At 36.3% G+C, this 19,391-nt stretch overlaps 1 protein-coding gene, 1 long non-coding RNA gene and 1 other non-coding gene across 3 annotated transcripts; 1 reads left to right on the top strand and 2 right to left on the bottom strand.

Annotated features, from left to right (window-relative positions):
* Window positions 1-2,346: 2,346 nt before the first annotated feature.
* LOC141608903 (uncharacterized) lies at window positions 2,347-2,705 on the bottom strand. Its single transcript, XR_012527054.1, has 2 exons — window positions 2,620-2,705; window positions 2,347-2,529 (listed from the first exon to the last, which is right to left on the bottom strand). It is a non-coding gene; the product is annotated as an uncharacterized LOC141608903 (long non-coding RNA).
* Window positions 2,706-3,909: 1,204 nt separating this feature from the next.
* Window positions 3,910-4,959, top strand: LOC141607362 (uncharacterized). The gene has a single exon (XM_074426712.1). The coding sequence runs from the start codon at window positions 3,910-3,912 to the stop codon at window positions 4,957-4,959; it is 1,050 nt and encodes a 349-aa protein (XP_074282813.1).
* LOC141610331 (small nucleolar RNA R71) lies at window positions 4,273-4,379 on the bottom strand. Its single transcript, XR_012528234.1, has one exon. It is a non-coding gene; the product is annotated as a small nucleolar RNA R71 (small nucleolar RNA).
* Window positions 4,960-19,391: the final 14,432 nt, after the last annotated feature.

Genomic DNA, 19,391 nt, shown 5'->3' with positions numbered 1-19,391 from the left:
GCCATGGCTTAATTAGAGCCCGACATCAGCTTTCCTCGAGACCATGGCTACCCATCAGCCCAGACTCGAGCATAGCAGCAGCTCCGCCATCACCCACTTCATTCACCACCACCATGTCGCCACCTGCATCAAAGCAACAAACCCATCAGCTACCATTCACCAACATCATTCCCCTGCACCTTCACCACTCCTCTGCCTCGCATAACCACGACAACCAGCAGTACCACCACCATTAATCAACAATTCCTCCGCCATCAACAGTTCACACCATCTGAACTAATTGGACACGAACTCGGGATCGAAACCGCACTAATTAAAAATAGATGCTACCCCATACCGGTATACCGGCAGTCGACCTCCCCTACCGGTAGTCGCAACATCAATTTGCTCTCTTTTTATGAAAGTCTAGCTGCCGGCATAGACACCGGCAGCCGGGCTACCGGCACGCAACACACAATCCAACATCTTACATCAATTTTTGTGATCGTCTACCGGTGCCCCGGCAGCCGTCGTACCGGCATAACACACTTCACATTAATTTCTGTCCCTTGCTTAATTGCCCTCGCTACCGGCATCATGCCCAGCCGCCGGTTGACCGGCAGGAGCCCCTTTTGCTGCGTCTTGTTTCACGCGTCCTTTTTTCCCCCTTTTTTGTTTATTTTTGTTTTGTTTTAATAAGAATCAAGTGTGTGTAGTTTTTGTCGATCGATTGATTTTGTAATTAGGACTAGTATTATTATTATTAGCATTATTATAATATTATTGTTATTATTAGATTATAGAATAGTATAAAGAGGACACTACCTACTCATTAGAAAATAGATACTACACCTTACAACACTACCTTAGAATTTAGAATAGAAATTAGACTAGCTTAGTTCATCCTCTTCTCAACAATTGTAGAACCCTAATATTTCCCCTCTCATTTTCATTCAATAAAAAGTTGTAATCTTTCTTTAATTATTAGTTTAATTCTTCCTTTGTTTATGCAAGTTCTTCATTTCTCATTAGTATACAATTAGTCAATTGGGTTGTATTTGGGAGACTAGAAGAAGTTCATTCTTTCATTATTGTCCAAGCTTGTTCCTTTCCTCTTTGTTGGTACAATTCTCATCTTTTGTTTACATTTACTTCATTAGTTTACATTTCTTATGTTGTTTAATCATTATTCATCTAAAGTAGTAATCTTTATCATGTTTACAATGTTTACTTGTGTTTTGTTGCAATTTATTGTTGAATTCTCACCCATGAACATGTGTGAGTAGTCTAATCTAGGGTCTAGGGGGAATTTGGGTAATTAAGGCGATGAATTTGGGTTGTTAACCTTTGGAATTGGGTGATTATGTGGTTTCTACACTTAATGCATTTGAAGTGTTTGTAGAAATGCCTTAATGAAAATTGGACATTACCTTAACATGTTTGGCTTACCTTGGTGCATTGTGCTATTAGATGGTTATAGAAGTGTTTATCGATGAGTTTTAATGAAAGTTAGGACATCTCTTTGATGCATTCGGTCCGTCTTGGTGCTCATGCTATTGGGTAGTCTTTATGCTTTATTTGTAGCTAGTTCATCTCAATCAAGTGACAACTTATTGAGGAGCTTAAGGTGACTAAGAAATTAGTCTTAAACCCTTGACCACCATTATTACCCTTTTCTTGTTAGACCTTGTTTCTCCCCCTAATTGCCCTTTGTGAACCCAAAGACCTTAGCCTTCCCTTATTAATTAAAAACAGTTTCATTTAGTTTAAATTTTATACCTTGTTGCATCTTAGTTTATAATTAATCAACTTTATTTTTATTTGACTAAATTGAGACTTAAACGGACTAACACTAGTAGAAAAACCCCCTACAGTGGCGGTTATAAATGACCTTTTGTGGCGGTTTTCAGAGATTTAGGGTCCGTCGTTTATCACGGCGTCGTATAAACTTTACGGCGGTTGTAGGTGGTTGTACAACCGCCGCTATAGATCTCTTATAGTGGTGGTTTTTATAACAACCGCCGTTATAGATTTACAAAAAATGACGGTTGTTACCAATGAACCGCCACTATAACTCACCTATAGAGGCGGTTATCTTTTGAAAACCGCCACCATGGGTATTTCAATAAAAACCAACAGTGGCGTTTCATATTTAAGAACCGCCACTATAAGGTAATTATGACGTCGGTTGTTAGTAAAGGACCGTCACTAAAGGTAAACTAATAGTGGCGTTTCATACTTAAGAACCGCCACCATAGATAGATATTTTTTTTTTTAAAAAAAAATTGCTACCAAAATTACGACAACGATGTCCTATACTTTTGACAAGCCAAATAGTGAAATAAACAAACAATACATACAAAAGAATGACAACCAACGAACTTGCATATCATCCGACAGGAAAATAATGTCGATGTTCAAAATTATACATCCAAGTGTATAAATAATCACATACACACGGTAGGTAAAAACCTAATAAATATTTAGGGCACTAATTATACAACACTTCCTTCCTTAAACGTCTTCTCGAGATAAAGAAATATCGAAAACCTGTAACCAAAGATACTTATTAAGATCAACAACAACAAAATTTACAAATCACAGTATCACGCAACAATATGGAACTGAGAAAATTCATACCGTCGCATATGCATGAGTGGCATCGATAGTGGAATCTCGAATTTTCGACAGTATGGGATTAAAAGAAAAAATCCTCATTGCTTGTGTATTCTGATAGTTTTGACCATCATATATATCTCTCGTCTTTACTAGCTGTATATCAGATATAAAACTTTATCAAACAACGTGTGAACTGTACATCAATCACAAAATAAAACACTCTACTTTAGGCAGGCATGCATAAGAAGATTTAGTAGTCAGCAATATTCAAATCTATTCTAAAATAAACCAATGAAAATGATTCCACCGGCAGGATTCAGATGTAAAGAAATCACAAAACATGTGGAGCATTTCCTTATGATGTCAATAGGCTAAGACACTTCAATAATACTTCGATGCTATAGAATAAAGTCAGCCATTATCATTGGAGCAAATATGGAAGTCTCTGCCTTTTGCAACAAAGCACTTTCAATATGAAGTCAAATATCATGAACAATTAACTAGACTCTACACAAACAAAGTAATTAACAATAATAAGCTATTCTCAAGAACTCAAAATAAGCCATTTCCATTTTAACTCAAAACTAACAACATTACCAACTAAACTATGAATATATAACTTAATCCTACACAAACAAATAGAACAAATCTTAAAAAGAGAGTAGAAGCCTCACGGTTCATGTAGTCCAATATCAATCTCATTAATCTCATTATTTCCAGCAACATAAAAAATTCTTAGCAATTCTTAGCAATACCCCCGCCATCTTTGTGTTCGACACCCTAATTATACTACTTAATTTGGGTTCCTTATAAATTGTTTTTTATTGGGAAGTGACGACAAAAGCCTTACATCAAAATGGCGCCGTTGCCAGGGATGGCGTTAGGTTATGCTTAGTTAGTTAGAGTGTTAGGCTTAGTCTTAGTTACTTGTTGTTTGCTTGTTTGTGTAGTTTGTGTGTTTCTTGTAGAGTGTGTGTGATTTTTGCCTTACCCTAGTGTGTAAAAGTACTAGGAGTCTTACGGTTTGTCATGTTGTATGCCTAGGAGGAACCACCAAGCTTTGCTCTTTGACTCCGACCCCGAAAGGCTTGTTAGAGCCTTAAGGAATAGGACCATTGCAAGGGTTATAACCTCTTCTCAAGCAACCATAAACCAAGAAAATCCACCCATCCAACCTCTCATTGTAAACATAACTCAACAACAACCAAACAACACAATTGAGCCTTCAATAGAATATCCATTTCACAACTTCCAACTTCCAAATAACCCACCTCAAACACCACTCATATACCAAATCCACCACCACCACCAATGGCTTTACGTGATCATAACCGTCCAAACCATAATGATGCTTGTAACCACATCAATTTTGGCACCTTGGCTCCAAACAATTTTGAGATGCACCCGGCTCAAGTTGGCCTAATTGAAAAAGACTTGTTTGGAGGACACATTCAAGAAGATGCTCATGCTCACCTAAGGAGGTTCAAGAGGAAGGTCTCTATGATGAAAAATAATGGGGTATCCGAGGATACACTAAGGATGATGTTATTCCCATTTTCTTTAACGGGCAAGGCGGATCGTTGGTTGAATGTGCACCCTCCGGACACATTTACTACATGGGATACCTTATCCAAGGCGTTCCTAGAGAAGTATTATCCATCATCCAAGACCGCCATGCTCCGAAATGAGATCCACACTTTCCAACAAGAGGATGGAGAATCCTTGGGTGAGGCATGGGATAGATATCACGACCTTATTGCTAGTTGCCCTCACCATGGGATTCCGGATTGGTATGTCACCCAAACCTTCTTCCAAACTTTGTTGCCAAGAACAAAAGAAATGGTGAATGCCTCCGTGGGAGGGGTATTCGATCATTTGGGTGATGAGGAGGGTACGACTCTAATCAAGAAAATGGTGGACTCCGAGGCAAACTATGGCACAAGAGTGAATGTCTTGAGAAGAAGCAAGCACCCTCCCGAATTCTTTGTGAATGTGGAAACTAATGCTAAGCTTGATATGCTCACAAAAAAACTTAAAGAGTTGAGTAAGAAGAAGCAAGTGAACCAAGTGAATCAAACTACCACTTCTCATGGACCATCCATGGAGGAAGTGATGCAAAGATCAACATGTGAGTCATGTGGAGGGATTGGTCACACGTATGAAGTATGTGCAAATAATCATTACAACAACATTGATGGGATCAATGTGCAAGAGGTGAATGCTTTCCAAGAATTTAACAATTTTTCCAACCGTCCACCTAGGCCCTCGTTCAACAACAATCAAGCATCCAACCAAAACTATGCCAACCAATCTCAAGCATACCAAGATTATGGGTGTAACCAAGGGAACCAAGGTAATTAAAACTTTTACCAAGGAAACCAAGGTAATCAAGCCAACCAAGGGTTTGGTCAAGGGTTCAACCAAGGGTTCAATCAAGGATACAACAATAATCAAAGGTACAACCAAGGGCAAAATCAAGGGTTCAATCAAGGGTACCAAGGGAACAACAAAAATTCCAACTTTAAAGATCAAGGATATGGCTTTTCTCTTCCAATTTCCAACCAACCTTTCAACCAAGAGCCACCACTCCAAGCAAGCAATACCATGGGAGATGATAAATATGACAACTTGGTGAAGTTGATAGGAGATTTGGCAAGTAATACCCAACAACAAATCAAGAGTCTTGAAGCCAAGGTGGCTACCCAAGCTCTCACGAGTTCTCAAAAACCACCGGGTGTATTTCTAAGACAAGGGTAAAATCCAAGGGATCCTATGAAGTCAAAGGAAGTTAATGCTATCATGGTTGGAGTTGAAGAGGAAAAAGAAGAGTCATTTGATTTGCCAAGTCAAGAGGAGTTATCATACACCACTCCCTTTTCCATGGCTATGGAAACATTCCAAAAAGTTGACCATGAGCCCGAAAAAGAGAGCATAGAAGACTATGTGCTTGAGCAAATAATGACAATTCATGGTACAAGATTGGATGTTGAAGTCGACCCGGATAAGGGAGAGATGGTTATGACTACACCAACCATTATGAGTGAAGAATTTGTGCTTGTGGAAATAGTGGAAGCACCAAATGTGAGGGTAGAAGTTGAGAGGAACCCGGAAAAAGAAGAGATGGTGATGATAGAAGAACACTCTTTGGCCAAGCAAGAAGATGTCATTTCTCGAAAAGTGGACATTAGTAGCCATGAGCTTGATGCCTCAAGTGAGAAGTGCAATGTGGTCAAATCTAAAGAAATCCCCATCAAACTTGATGACCCCGGGAGTTTCTCAATTCCATGTATCGTTGGTGACCAAAAGGTGGATAGTGCTTTGTGTGACTTAGGGGCAAGTGTGAGTGTCATACCACTTGCCCTTGTGAAGAGGTTGAATATTTCAAGCTTAACCCGCACTTCCATTACAATCAAGCTTGCCGATGGGATAATCAAATCTTCAATTGGGATTCTCAAGGATATCATGGTTTAAGTTGGTAAGCTTTCAATTCCTACCGATTTTGTTGTATTGGACATCCCTATGGGAAGACGCTCTCGTATCATTCTTGGTAGGCCATTTTTGGCCACGGGAGGAGCTACCATAAATGTCAAAGAGGGACTATTGTCATTCAAAGTTGGGGAGGAAAAAGATGAATTCAAGCTACCGCATGCCTCAAAGAAAACCGTGGTTCAAAACACGTTTGCCGTGGATGTTAGTTATTTAGACCATATTAATACTCATCTTATGATATTAAAATAACAAATTAATTAATTTTGGTCTAAATCTACATGCATGCAAAAGAATGTATAAAAGAGATGGTCTAAAACCATCTTAAGACAAAAGTTCCTTACATTGCTATAAGGCAAATATGGGCACTACAAAGGTCTCCTACCTTTATAGTTCTTGAGCTTTTCTATTTTAGATGATCCTCCAAGAACACCAATTACCAATATAGGTAATCTCCTTTGGTGGCACCCAAGATTAACCCAAAAATACTACTAAAATTAATAACTAGTTAATAATAGTAATAACCTTGTATATGGTATTTTTGATGTACTAATTAATATTATTACCTTGATAATATTATTAGTTAGTTTTTATATGTGATTTAAGATAAAAACTATGAACAAAATAAGAAGAAAAAATGGTCTAAGGAGTAGTATGCAAACCGTCCAAGTAGAGCACCAAAAGACCAAGTTTTGTTCTAATTTTTTTCCACTTATGAATTAGGTGAATGTTTGGGTATATATAGCAAAAATGTGGGGACAAAATAAAGACAAAGAGGACACTTGTTTGACCTTCTAAAAAACCGGAATATATGTCCAATTTGTGTCCATTTTGGTTTTCGACATTTGCCCCACAAATGCTTATAAGTCTTATATTTAATTATCTTACATAATTAAATATTAATTTAATTATTTAACACTTAAATAATATAAATCAACTACCAATAACTACTTAACCATTAAGTAATCATAAGACCATTTTATCAACATACAATGTGTCAATATTAACCCATTTAGCTAATTTTACAACCTCTTGTAAAATTTAATAGCTAATTGATTCTACCTCAAAACACATACACATATCGTATAAAATTAATTAATTAACAATTAATTAATAAATTATAATCATTTATTATTTAAATATCTCATAATTAAATAATAAATCTCTTTATCCCGAGTTCGTAACCCGTCATCAAATAATACATTTATGTGACTAACTAAGAGTCAAATAATACAAGGAATTAATTATTTTGTATCTCATACAAACAATTAATTTATTCTATTTGGGTATCATCCTATAGGTGTGACCTAAAGGGATCAGCTGATCACCGCCGTCACATGACAGTAATGTCAAACTCTAGTCAGCCAATCATTACCGATTAACGATGACCAGCTGACAAATAAATAAATCCCTGATATTCCTTTTACGAGATTTAATATGTAAACACACTCATTGTGGAGGACACTACTCCAACAATCTCCCACTTGTCTGACACAAGTGTGCGTTACCAATTCTCTTGTCCAATAATATCTCCCACTCAATGCAAGATGTCTTTCAGGTCGTTCTTGCACGTGATCATATCATAAAGTGGTTTCCTCGATCGGAGAATGACTGGCTTGACCGGATAATCTACTATAGATATCATCCGAGCGTGGCCACGCATTCACAATCATCTCTCCTCGAGTGGCCTTGAGATAAAATATGACTTATAAGGACAATCCTGTTGACCTATTTTCTTCATTCGATACAGATCACAATGACCCAGAAAATGCTCATCGGCCTCCTTTTACGGTGCGACCTAGAACAAAAACCAAAGCCACCGAAAACCGTACCAACTCAGACAAATAGTCACCAGTCTAAAGAATTGACTCGAAGGAATAAATAGAAGTCCTCGCCACGACCTAGCAACAAAAGGACTCTATAAACGGTCACTGTCCGACAAATTGTCTCACAATATGCCTATGTAATCGACCAGTCATCACTATGACCATACAATCTAGTCACTCCGAGATGTCACCTCATTAAGTAACTAGGGACAAAATACAATGTTAATCCAGTTCACTTAATAGGGTTCGACATTGTCTTTACAACCTATTTGGAGAAAACAAAGTATAAAAATTCAGACATAAAACTGAATATAACGATAAATGCAACTTATCACATATGAAATAATAAATACAATATTTGATTATTATATATCAAATAATTTACAACAGTTCTGGCATTCGTCTCAACCCCATCGAAACTACATGACTATCATGTTTAGCTTGAGACAATGGCTTGGTTAAAGGATCAGCGATGTTGTTAGTTGTCCCAACCTTACAAACTGTAATTTCTTTCCTTTCGATTAAATCTCTAATTACATGAAATTTCCTAAGTACATGCCTAGACTTGTTACTAGACTTGGGCTCTTTTGCTTGAAAAATAGCCCCACTGTTATCACAATATAAAGTGATAGGATCCTCGGTGGTCGGAACTACTTTCAGTCCCTCTAAAAATTGCCTAATCCAAACAGCTTCCTTTGCGGCTTCGGAGGGCGCAATGTACTCGACTTCCGTTGTAGAATCGCGATCACGAGTCTCTTTGAAACTTCTCCAGCAAACCGCCCCTCCGTTCAACAAAAACACAAAACCAGCCTGGGATTTCAAATCATCCCTATCGGTTTGGAAACTAGCATCCGTATAACCTCTTATACGTAATTCAGATTCTCCTCCAAACACTAAGAATGAATCTTTAGTCCTTCTCAAGTACTTCAGAATATTCTTGACGGCTATCCAGTGACTCTCACCTGGAGTTTTCTGAAAACGACTCGTCATACTCAATGCATACGAGACGTCAGGACGAGAGCATATCATAGCATACATGATCGATCCAACAGCGGAAGCATAGGGAATCGATTTCATGCGTTCAATATCCTTAGGCTCAGTAGGACACTATGACTTACTCAAAGTGATCCCACTGCCCATAGGTAGAAAACCTCTCTTGGAGTTTTTCATATTGAATCGGTCAAGAATCTTATCGATATAGGCTTCTTGACTCAATGCTAATATCCTTTTGGATCTATCCCTATAGATCCGGATACCCAAGATGCGCTGAGCTTCTCCCAAATCTTTCATTTGGAAGTGATTTCCCAACCACTTCTTAACAGAAGCAAGCATATCAACATCATTCCCAATGAGTAATATGTCGTCCACATAAAGAAGTAAGAAAACAACTTTACTCCCACTAAACTTCATGTATAAACATGGTTCCTCAACACTTCGAGAAAAACCATTCTGTTTAATAACATGATCAAAACGATGATTCCAACTCCTTGACGCTTGCTTAAGACCATAAATGGATCTCTTAAGTTTGCATACTTTGTTAGGATTCTTAGGATCCACAAAACCCTCAGGTTGTGTCATGAACACTTCCTCTTCCAGAAACCCGTTCAGGAAAGCGGTTTTGACATCCATTTGCCATATCTCATAATCATGAAATGCGTGATCGCTAACATTATCCGAACAGATCTAAGCATAGCAACTGGTGCAAAAGTTTCATCATAGTGTAAACCATGAACCCGAGTGAAACCTTTTGCCACCAATCTAGCTTTGTAGACATCTTTATGTCCATCCATGCCGATTTTAATCTTGAATATCCACTTACACTGAAGAGGTCGAACATCTTTAGGTAAGTCAACCAGGTCCCATACCTGATTATCGTACATGGATTCCATTTCGGATTGCATGGCTTCGAGCCATAGCTTAGAGTCGAACTCATAATATTGCTTTATAGGTCTTGGGTTCATCACTTTCTAAAAGTAAAACCTCATAGTCACCATCTTCCTTGATAATACCAAGGTATCTATCAGGCTGGCGACTAACCCTTTTCTGACCTCCTAGGTTCGGAAGGAACAATAAGCGATTCGGACGTAGAATGAACATCTTCCTGTATTGTCATATCAGTTTGTGGCTCTTGAACTTCGTCAAGTTCAAATTTTCTCCCTCTCTGTCTTCTAGAAATAAACTCTTTTTCTAGAAAGACAGCTTCACGAGCCACAAACACTTTGTTCTCGTTACTATTGTAGAAGTAATATCCACAAGTTTCCTTAGGGTAGCCTACAAAAATACACTTTTCAGAACGAGGTGCAAGCTTATCGTCAGACTTACTCTTGACATAAGCATCACAACCCCATACTTTCATGTATCGCAGATTCGGGACTTTCCCTTTCCATATCTCATATGGAGTTTTGTCAGTTGCTTTAGTGGGACTTTTATTAAGTGATTGTACAAATGAGATAAAATGGCAAAACCCAGAATGACTTAGGTAATTCTGTTTGACTCATCATCGATCGAACCATATCTAATAAAGTTCGATTTCTCCTTTCAACCACACCATTTAATTGTGGTGTGCCAGGAGGAGTTAACTGAGATACAATACCGCAGTTTATTAGGTGATCTTTAAAGTCATTGCTTAAATATTCCCCACCACGATCTGATCGTAATGCTTTAATCTTCTTATTTAATTGGTTTTCTACTTCATTCTGAAACTCTTTGAACTTATCAAAAGCTTCACTTTTATACCTCATTAAGTAGATATACCCATATCTACTCATGTCATCGGTAAAAGTAATGAAATAGTCATAATTACCTCTAGCAAAGGATTTGTCATTGGGCCACACACATCGGTGTGTATTAAACCAAATAACTCACCAGCTCGAGATCCTTTTCCTAGAAAAGGTGAACGAGTCATCTTGCCAAGAAGACAAGATTCGCATGTACCAAATGATTCGAAATCAAAAGGTTTAATTATACCAGTCGACACTAGTCTTTTAATGCGCTTCTCGTTAATGTGTCCTAATCGACAATGCCATAAATAAGATAGATCAGGATCACCTGTTTTGAGTCTTTTATTATCTAAATGATAAACATCGTTGCAAGTATCTAGAATATAAATACCATTGATTGAAATAGCTTGACTATATACAATCCCATTAAGGGAAAAAGTACAACACTTGTCTTTAATTACAAAAGAAAACCCTTCTGTGTCTAACACAGATACGGATATTATATTCCTAGATAGCGTTGGTACAAAATAACAATTATTAAGATGCAACTCCAAACCCGAAGCTAAACTAAGTACATAAGTTCCTACTGAGACGGCAGCTACTTGAGACCCGTTTTCCATTCGGAGATCGACATCACCTTTGTTTAGCTTTCTTATGCTTTTTAGGCCCTGCAAATGATTGCACAAGTGAGAACCACAACCAGTATCTAATACCCAAGTTGTATTTGAAGCATAATTTATGTCTATCATAAAAGATTCAGTTGAGAAATTACATGTCGGCTTCACAATGCCAGCTTTTATGTCATCCAGGTACTTTGTGCAATTACGTCTCCAATGTCCCTTGTTATTACAATAATTACAAGTATCTTTAAGAGGATTACCCTTTATGGATTTTGGCTTGGTAGAGCAATTCGCAATTGCTTTACCTTTGCCCTCCACCTGAACGGGCTTCTTACCTGCGTTCCTCTTAAACTGCTTCTTCCCCTTCACGTTAATCGCAAGCACATATTTCCTTGTACTCCCACTCAATCCCATGTCCTTCTCTGCTTGCACAAGCAGAGAATGGAGCTCATGTAAACTCTTTTTCATGTTCGTCATATTGTAATTTACCCTAAATTGGGTAAATCCCTTGACGTGCGAGAGAGAGTGGAGCACTCGGTCCACCACAAGTTCGTCGGGGATCTTGCATCCCAACCCCTCTAAAGTTTCCACGTACTCAATCATTTTAAGTACGTGTGTACTTACTGAGTTGACCATCTTTGAGGTTAGCCTCAAAGAAACGAACAAGCGTGTCATCATCTTGAATTATTCTCGGGGCTTGAGAAAACATAGTTGAAAGCCGAGAAAATACTTCATGTGCATCGCGAAACTTGACACATTGCCTTTGTAAAGCAGGATCCATTGAAAAAATCAAAACATTTTTTATTGCAGCGGAATCCTTTTGATTCCCTTACATCGGCAGTGGCCCTAGTACTAGGCGAAGGGGGAGAGGGTTCGACAAGGTAGCGTAATTTGCCATCACCTGCGGCAGCTAATCGAAGTTGTTCCTCCCAATCTTTAAAATTACTACCGTCGGCTTTTAAAACATATTTGTCCATAAAAGAACGTAGCCATGAATCTCTAGCTATTGTGGCGGTTTCACTAGTAGAAGTCATCGTGATTACTACAAAGGAAATAAAGGAAAGATTAACATTTATCGTCTAGAAATATTTAACTTGTGAAACTATTTAACAAGTTCCCATTTATATAATGATCTCCCACTGAATTATATAAATGATTCCAAGATCCAATTTTATATAAACACGGGCACGGTGGACCGATTCAACCCATATTTATATAAATTTGGTGAGTCAACAACTTTGACTGATTCTACTACTAGAACTCTTGGTTGACGGATTTTCTTAAAATCTATCTTTTAGCCCCAGAATAAATATGGGCACGATGGACCGATTCAACCCATATTTATCCCGTTGAGTCCAACCAATTTTCACGCGTAATAACTTTTATTACCCTACTTACCTAACGTAAAAAGAGTGTACCTCGGTGATCCGAACCTACCTCTAATGAAGAAGGGATTCATAGGTGCTATTATTTGGTAAGGCCTAATCTCAATTTTAAACAAATGTGAGAGATCTTATCAAATTAATTGTCTATCACTTTTAAGTGAACTAAATTGGTGAATGCTAGACAATTAAATCGATAACAACAAAATAAAACATGTAGTGACGATTTGGCATGAATGCATAAAAGAATTAAAACAAACAAGTCCTAATATGGCCACCTAGTTAATCTAATTAACTAAAATTATTACACTTCGGAAACCAACTCCTTGGTCCCTTGAGTCTTCATAAATTGGCCTTCTTCTTTAGGATTTCGGAACGCCTTTCCGAAAACACCGTCTTCATGAAAACTCCGTCTTTAGAAGCTTCATCTAATTACTAATAATTAAATTACATAACAATACCCTATTATACAATTTGTAATAAAATTAAAATAAAACTATTAACTAATTACAAATTAGGCGATACGAAATCGCAATTAATTACAAAACAAGTCGATATTCCCTTACATTTCGGGAAATACCAACTTCTACCTATGGCCATATTAGGAAAAATTACATAATTATAATTCTAAAAACCATTCATCTAAATGAATAAAATAATGCATTATGGAAAATGACATGCCAAATCGTCTAACTTACCAACAACGATCATTTGAGCTTGCCTTGACGGAATTTTTACCAATAAAAATTCATAATCATTTCTTAAAACAATTTTAAGACTTACTCATCATACTAATCTGGTCTACTATCAAAATAATCATTCTCAACAATTATCTTGAATTTATATGGGAATTAAAACACAATTGTGACAAAAATTGATATAATAATTCACAATTATCATATAAAATTCCATTTAATATAAAAATTTATGGGAAAATAAATTTTAAAGCCATGAACATTTTGGTCTTACACCAAAAATACCATGCAAGTGAAAATTTTTGTTTTTGAAATTTATTTAAAACGATTTCACAATTTAATCGGTAAAGCGATAATTTTTACGATTTAATTCTAAATCAAACCTAAAAATTCAGAAATTTCGAGCCCTAAAGTTAAATCAATATTTTTTTACAAAATAACCATTATTTACCCATTTTTATCAAATAAAAATTAATAAACAACCTAAATTAATCACATTAATTTATAGTATCTACTTATCTCATAAATATAACATGCATGTGGTTATTTCTAAATAAACATGCATAAAATTAACATGCAACCCAATTCAATTAACTCTTAATTAATTTTAATGCATTTTTACTCAATTTTATGCCAATTTAAGTAATAAAAAATGGAAAAATTTAACGAAAATCAAGTTTTCGTCCCATATCATCCTAAGACCAGATTATTTACATGCAAGACTATATTATGTGATAAAACGAATTTTAGTAACATAATATCAATTTTATTAATTTATCTCATAAATTACAAAAATCGTCTTAAGACAACATGCATGTATTTAACAATGCTCTGATACCACTTGTTAGTTATTTAGACCATATTAATACTCATCTTATGATATTAAAATAACAAATTAATTAATTTTGGTCTAAATCTACATGCATGCAAAAGAATGTATAAAAGAGATGGTCTAAAACCATCTTAAGACAAAAGTTCCTTACATTGCTATAAGGCAAATATGGGCATTACAAAGGTCTCCTACCTTTATAGTTCTTGAGCTTTTCTATTTTAGATGATCCTCCAAGAACACCAATTACCAATATAGGTAATCTCCTTTGGTGGCACCCAAGATTAACCCAAAAATACTACTAAAATTAATAACTAGTTAATAATAGTAGTAACCTTGTATATGGTATTTTTGATGTACTAATTAATATTATTACCTTGATAATATTATTAGTTAGTTTTTATATGTGATTTAAGATAAAAACTATGAACAAAATAAGAAGAAAAAATGGTCTAAGGAGTAGTATGCAAACCGTCCAAGTAGAGCACCAAAAGACCAAGTTTTCTTCTAATTTTTTTCCACTTATGAATTAGGTGAATGTTTGGGTATATATAGCAAAAATATGGGGACAAAATAAAGACAAAGAGGACACTTGTTTGCCCTTCTAAAAAACCGGAATATATGTCCAATTTGTGTCCATTTTGGTTTTCGACATTTGCCCCACAAATGCTTATAAGTCTTATATTTAATTATCTTACATAATTAAATATTAATTTAATTATTTAACACTTAAATAATATAAATCAACTACCAATAACTACTTAACCATTAAGTAATCATAAGACCATTTTATCAACATACAATGTGTCAATATTAACCCATTTAGCTAATTTTACAACCTCTTGTAAAATTTAATAGCTAATTGATTCTACCTCAAAACATATACACATATCGTATAAAATTAATTAATTAACAATTAATTAATAAATTATAATCATTTATTATTTAAATATCTCATAATTAAATAATAAATCTCTTTATCCCGAGTTCGTAACCCGTCATCAAATAATACATTTATGTGACTAACTAAGAGTCAAATAATACAAGGAATTAATTATTTTGTATCTCATACAAACAATTAATTTATTCTATTTGGGTGTCATCCTATAGGTGTGACCTAAAGGGATCAGCTGATCACCGCCGTCACACAACAGTAATGTCAAACTCTAGTCAGCCAATCATTACCGATTAACGATGACCAGCTGACAAATAAATAAATCCCTGATATTCCTTTTACGAGATTTAATATGTAAACGCACTCATTGTGGAGAACACTACTCCAACAGTGGAAACTTTAGAATTCCATGAGAATGAAGATGAGAACATGGAGCTCTTAATTTCTTGTGAGCCGAAAGTTGATGATGAGCCACCGGGTAAGTTCCTTGAAGAACAAGTGAATGCTAAAGATAAGTGTGGGGAAATGGGCAAGACTCGGGAAACCGAGTTCGATTCTACCACCAATGTCCCTCCAAAATCAAAACCAAAAATTGAAAAGAGGAAACCCAAAATATGGAGGAAGAGATCGAAAGGAAATAAGGTATGTGACCCTAATGTTGACAAAGAGACTAAAGAAAAGCTTGAAGAAGAAATGAACCGAAAATGGCAAGAGGTTCAACATGCCATGTGTAGGTTACATGATGTGATGACAAGGGTGAAAGGCTCTTATTTTGTTGGTAGTAAAAATGGTGGAAGGTTGGTGGGATCTCGGGATATTGATCCCGGTTGAATAAAGTTTTTGAATGAAGAGGTTTGGTGGAGTTACTTAAGAACCACCGCATTGTATATACTTTCTCCTTCTCTTTAATCAAGTTTTTACGCATTTTGCATTTAGTGATATGATCCGATTAGGAGCTAATCTAAATTAGTTCTCTTTGCATTCATATAGTATAGCTTGCATCGTATTTCAATTCCGCATATAGAACAGATCATGCATTGCATCCTTATTTCAAAATCACTAAAAATTTGAAAAATCAAAAATCAACAAAAACATGTATTTCATTTCCGAATTTCCTCCACACATTTATTTCCATTGAGAATATGTAAATAAATAAGTGTGGGGAGGAAATTCCAACATTTTAAAAATACAAAAACATGTTATTTATTTTCAAATATTCAAAAATCCAAAAACATGTTCTTTAATTTCGAAAAGTTGAAAAACTAGCAAAAATATGTTGTTTATTTTTCCTTTTTGTCTCCCTATACTTTGTTCCATTGAGGACAATGTAAATTTCAAGTGTGGGGAGGGAGATATCCATTTTGTGAATATTGTCTATATTTGTTCATATCATTATATACTTGTAAATTTAAGAAAATGCAAGAAAATGCCTAAAAATTGAAAAATTTCTAAAAAATAAAAAAATATTGCATTGTATATATATGTTTGGCTAACCTTTGGCATATGCATCTACCATTTGAGGCAAAAAGGAGCTAGAAGTCGCTTGGTAAACTCGTTCTAATCTCTCACTCCTTTACCGTTCTTTCTTTTTATATCTTATATATTTGAAGGAGAATGGGATTTTGTGGCTTGGATGTTCCCTTGGGGAACTTGTGGATTGTTGGTGTTGATGAGTTGCTAGGATTAGTAAAAAATTGTTGCATGTTTACCTTATGTTCATTTCCATTTCTTGCTTGCATTCGTTTCACATGTAATATATGTGTTGTGTTTCCTTCTTATTGCATTGAATTTGTATATAAATTTTTGAACAAAATTTGGTCTAGGAAGGGAGCATGATACCCTCTATGATGATATTGTCTAGGTCGTGTCTTTCCCCTCTTAGTGGCTTGCACCTTGTGACCTCCTTATTAGGGTGTTTGCTTGCAAATACCCAGGAAATGAGGCTAGACCGGAAAGTTTTGACCACCATGTGAGACCAAGACCGTAGACTAGGCCTAGATTTCGACATAGCTACTTTCATGTGAGGTTTATAGCCTCCTTGGGACCGGTACATCCATACCCGGTCTGCCTTAGGTGTGAGTAGGCTCCTTGCGTGGCATGTTACATCACGACGCACAAGCATGGCGTCCTTTCCTTTTTAGACCATGAGATGTTCATTTATGTGCATATTTTGAAACAATTAGTTGCATTTCACTTTTGAGCCTCACATTGCCAAATAAGCCTATTTTTCGACCCTTTAGACTAGGTCCTATTTTGCTAACCCCTTTTGAGCTTGAACCTCTCTTTTGGCACCTACAAAACTAGCTACATACCATAAACAACCTTCCCTTATCAAGAAAGTTGCTTACATGTTGTTGGTTGTATGAAGAAGGGTGTTTTGAGTCGTAGTTGATGATTTGAGTCGGAATAATTGCATTCATTTGGTTGGTTTGAATAAAGAGGTTTTGAAAAAGAAAAGAAAAGGAAATAGAAAAGGAGAAAAATGTAAGGAAAAAGAAGTAAAAATTGCACTTATACTTTGTTTGATGAGAAAAAGTCAAGCAACACTCCTTTCATCAATGGAGTAGAAAAAGGCGTTGTAAGAATAAAAGAGCACTTGATGTTTTTCCTAAGTGAGTCGGGTTTACACAATTTTTGCTTGATTTTGGCAAGCCAATTTCTTGTTAGGGTGTAGACGTTACTCATTGGTTGCAATAAGGTGATAATTTTCGTGTTTTTCCAAAGTGAGTCGGGTTTGCACAATGTTTGCATTAATTCGGGAAACCAATTTTTGTTAGGGTGTAGACGTTACTCATTTGTTGTAATAAAAGTGAAAGAAATGGAATTTTGGCAACTTCTTGATGTGTACCTCCACATTTTTCCCAAAATGGTGCTTGCACCAATCCCGTTTCGTCACGTCACCTAGGCCCGTTACAACCCTTGGCTCTTTTATGCATATTTTCCTTTTTTGCATCTCATGAATGGTCTTGTAGGAGAGGATTCCATGCTAGATTGCGGGCATGTCTCACGAGTCGAGTAGTTGAGTGATTTTGGTTACTTTTTGCACAAAAATCACCCGTTCTAAAAAGAAAATGAGAGACTAGTGAAAACCGTGAGGAAGTCGGTGGTCTAGGTCCCCTTAGTCATGGGTCAATTTGGTCGAATCTTGTGTGTGTCGTGTAAATCTTGAAGGTTAGGCTTTGCTTCCCCCTTTCCCGCCTTTGAATTTGTTTCCTAGGCATTTGGTTGTTATATTGAGGTTGCTTGAGCCACCATTAGGGCATTGACACCCCGCCAGGACTATGAGACGGTATCTCCCGACCAAAACCTTTAATTGTTCGAAGCAATACGGCCGCTTAGATGAGGAAAGTGGTTTGACTTTTTGTGATGCATCTTATGATTGATTACGTGCTTAAATGTTGGATGTGTCTAGATTTTACGCAAGCCCCCACTTGCCTTGCATCGGAATGCATACCTCATTGTGTCTCGATGTGAGTTGAAGGGACGGAGAAGGCCCGTTAATTGTCTTTCATCGGATATTATTAGTTTAGCTAGCTTTCTTATATTATGGATCTTGGTTTAATTTAATGAGCTTACTCGAGGACGAGTAAAGTTTAAGTGTGGGGAGATTTGATAAGTATCATTTTAGTCGTATTTTACCCCGTATTTATACCTTATTCCGAATCGATTTTTTGTACTTAAATGTCTAAAAAGCTCATTTAATTACTAGTTTATAATAATTAGTCGTATTAGTTACATTTAATATTTAGTCGTATTGTTATTATAATATTTGTATTATTACTATTATTTTATTAATATATTAATTTAATGTGTAGGCGAGACGGAATAATAAAGAGGAAATTCAAGTTGGAATAAATTGAGGCGGAAATTGGTGAGCAAAGCGGGTCAAGGCGGAGTCAATGCTAACAATAGAAGAAGGTCAAAGGTCAACCTTGACTTTTAACCACCAGCAACATTACAACCTCTTCATCAAATTCAACCCATCTCAATTTTCAACTCCACCATCCCATCGTAATTCATCACCAACCCGTGTCCTCCATCTCCTCTGTTCAAATCTCTGCAACCACCGTACCCGTTAACCACTTCACCACCATTTTCACTGCTTCTCCTTCATCAGCACCGTCCCCTGCTCCTTCATCATTTCACAACCCAGTACCTGCAATTCGCAACTCATTCACCACCTGTGCATCAACAACCACGAGCAACTTCACCATCATCATCAACTCCTCAACATTCATTTTCGTCCCCTGTACTCATCATCAAACACAATTGTCACCTCCATCACCATTTTCGACATCACCATCAAACTCGTTCTCCATTCACCATTCATTCACTCACCT

This window comes from Silene latifolia, chromosome 10 (assembly GCF_048544455.1).
Source record: "Silene latifolia isolate original U9 population chromosome 10, ASM4854445v1, whole genome shotgun sequence".
NCBI classification, from domain to species: Eukaryota; Viridiplantae; Streptophyta; class Magnoliopsida; order Caryophyllales; family Caryophyllaceae; genus Silene; species Silene latifolia.
The sequence above is the reverse complement of the archived record's forward strand: the minus strand, read 5'-3'. Positions and strand labels throughout refer to the sequence as shown.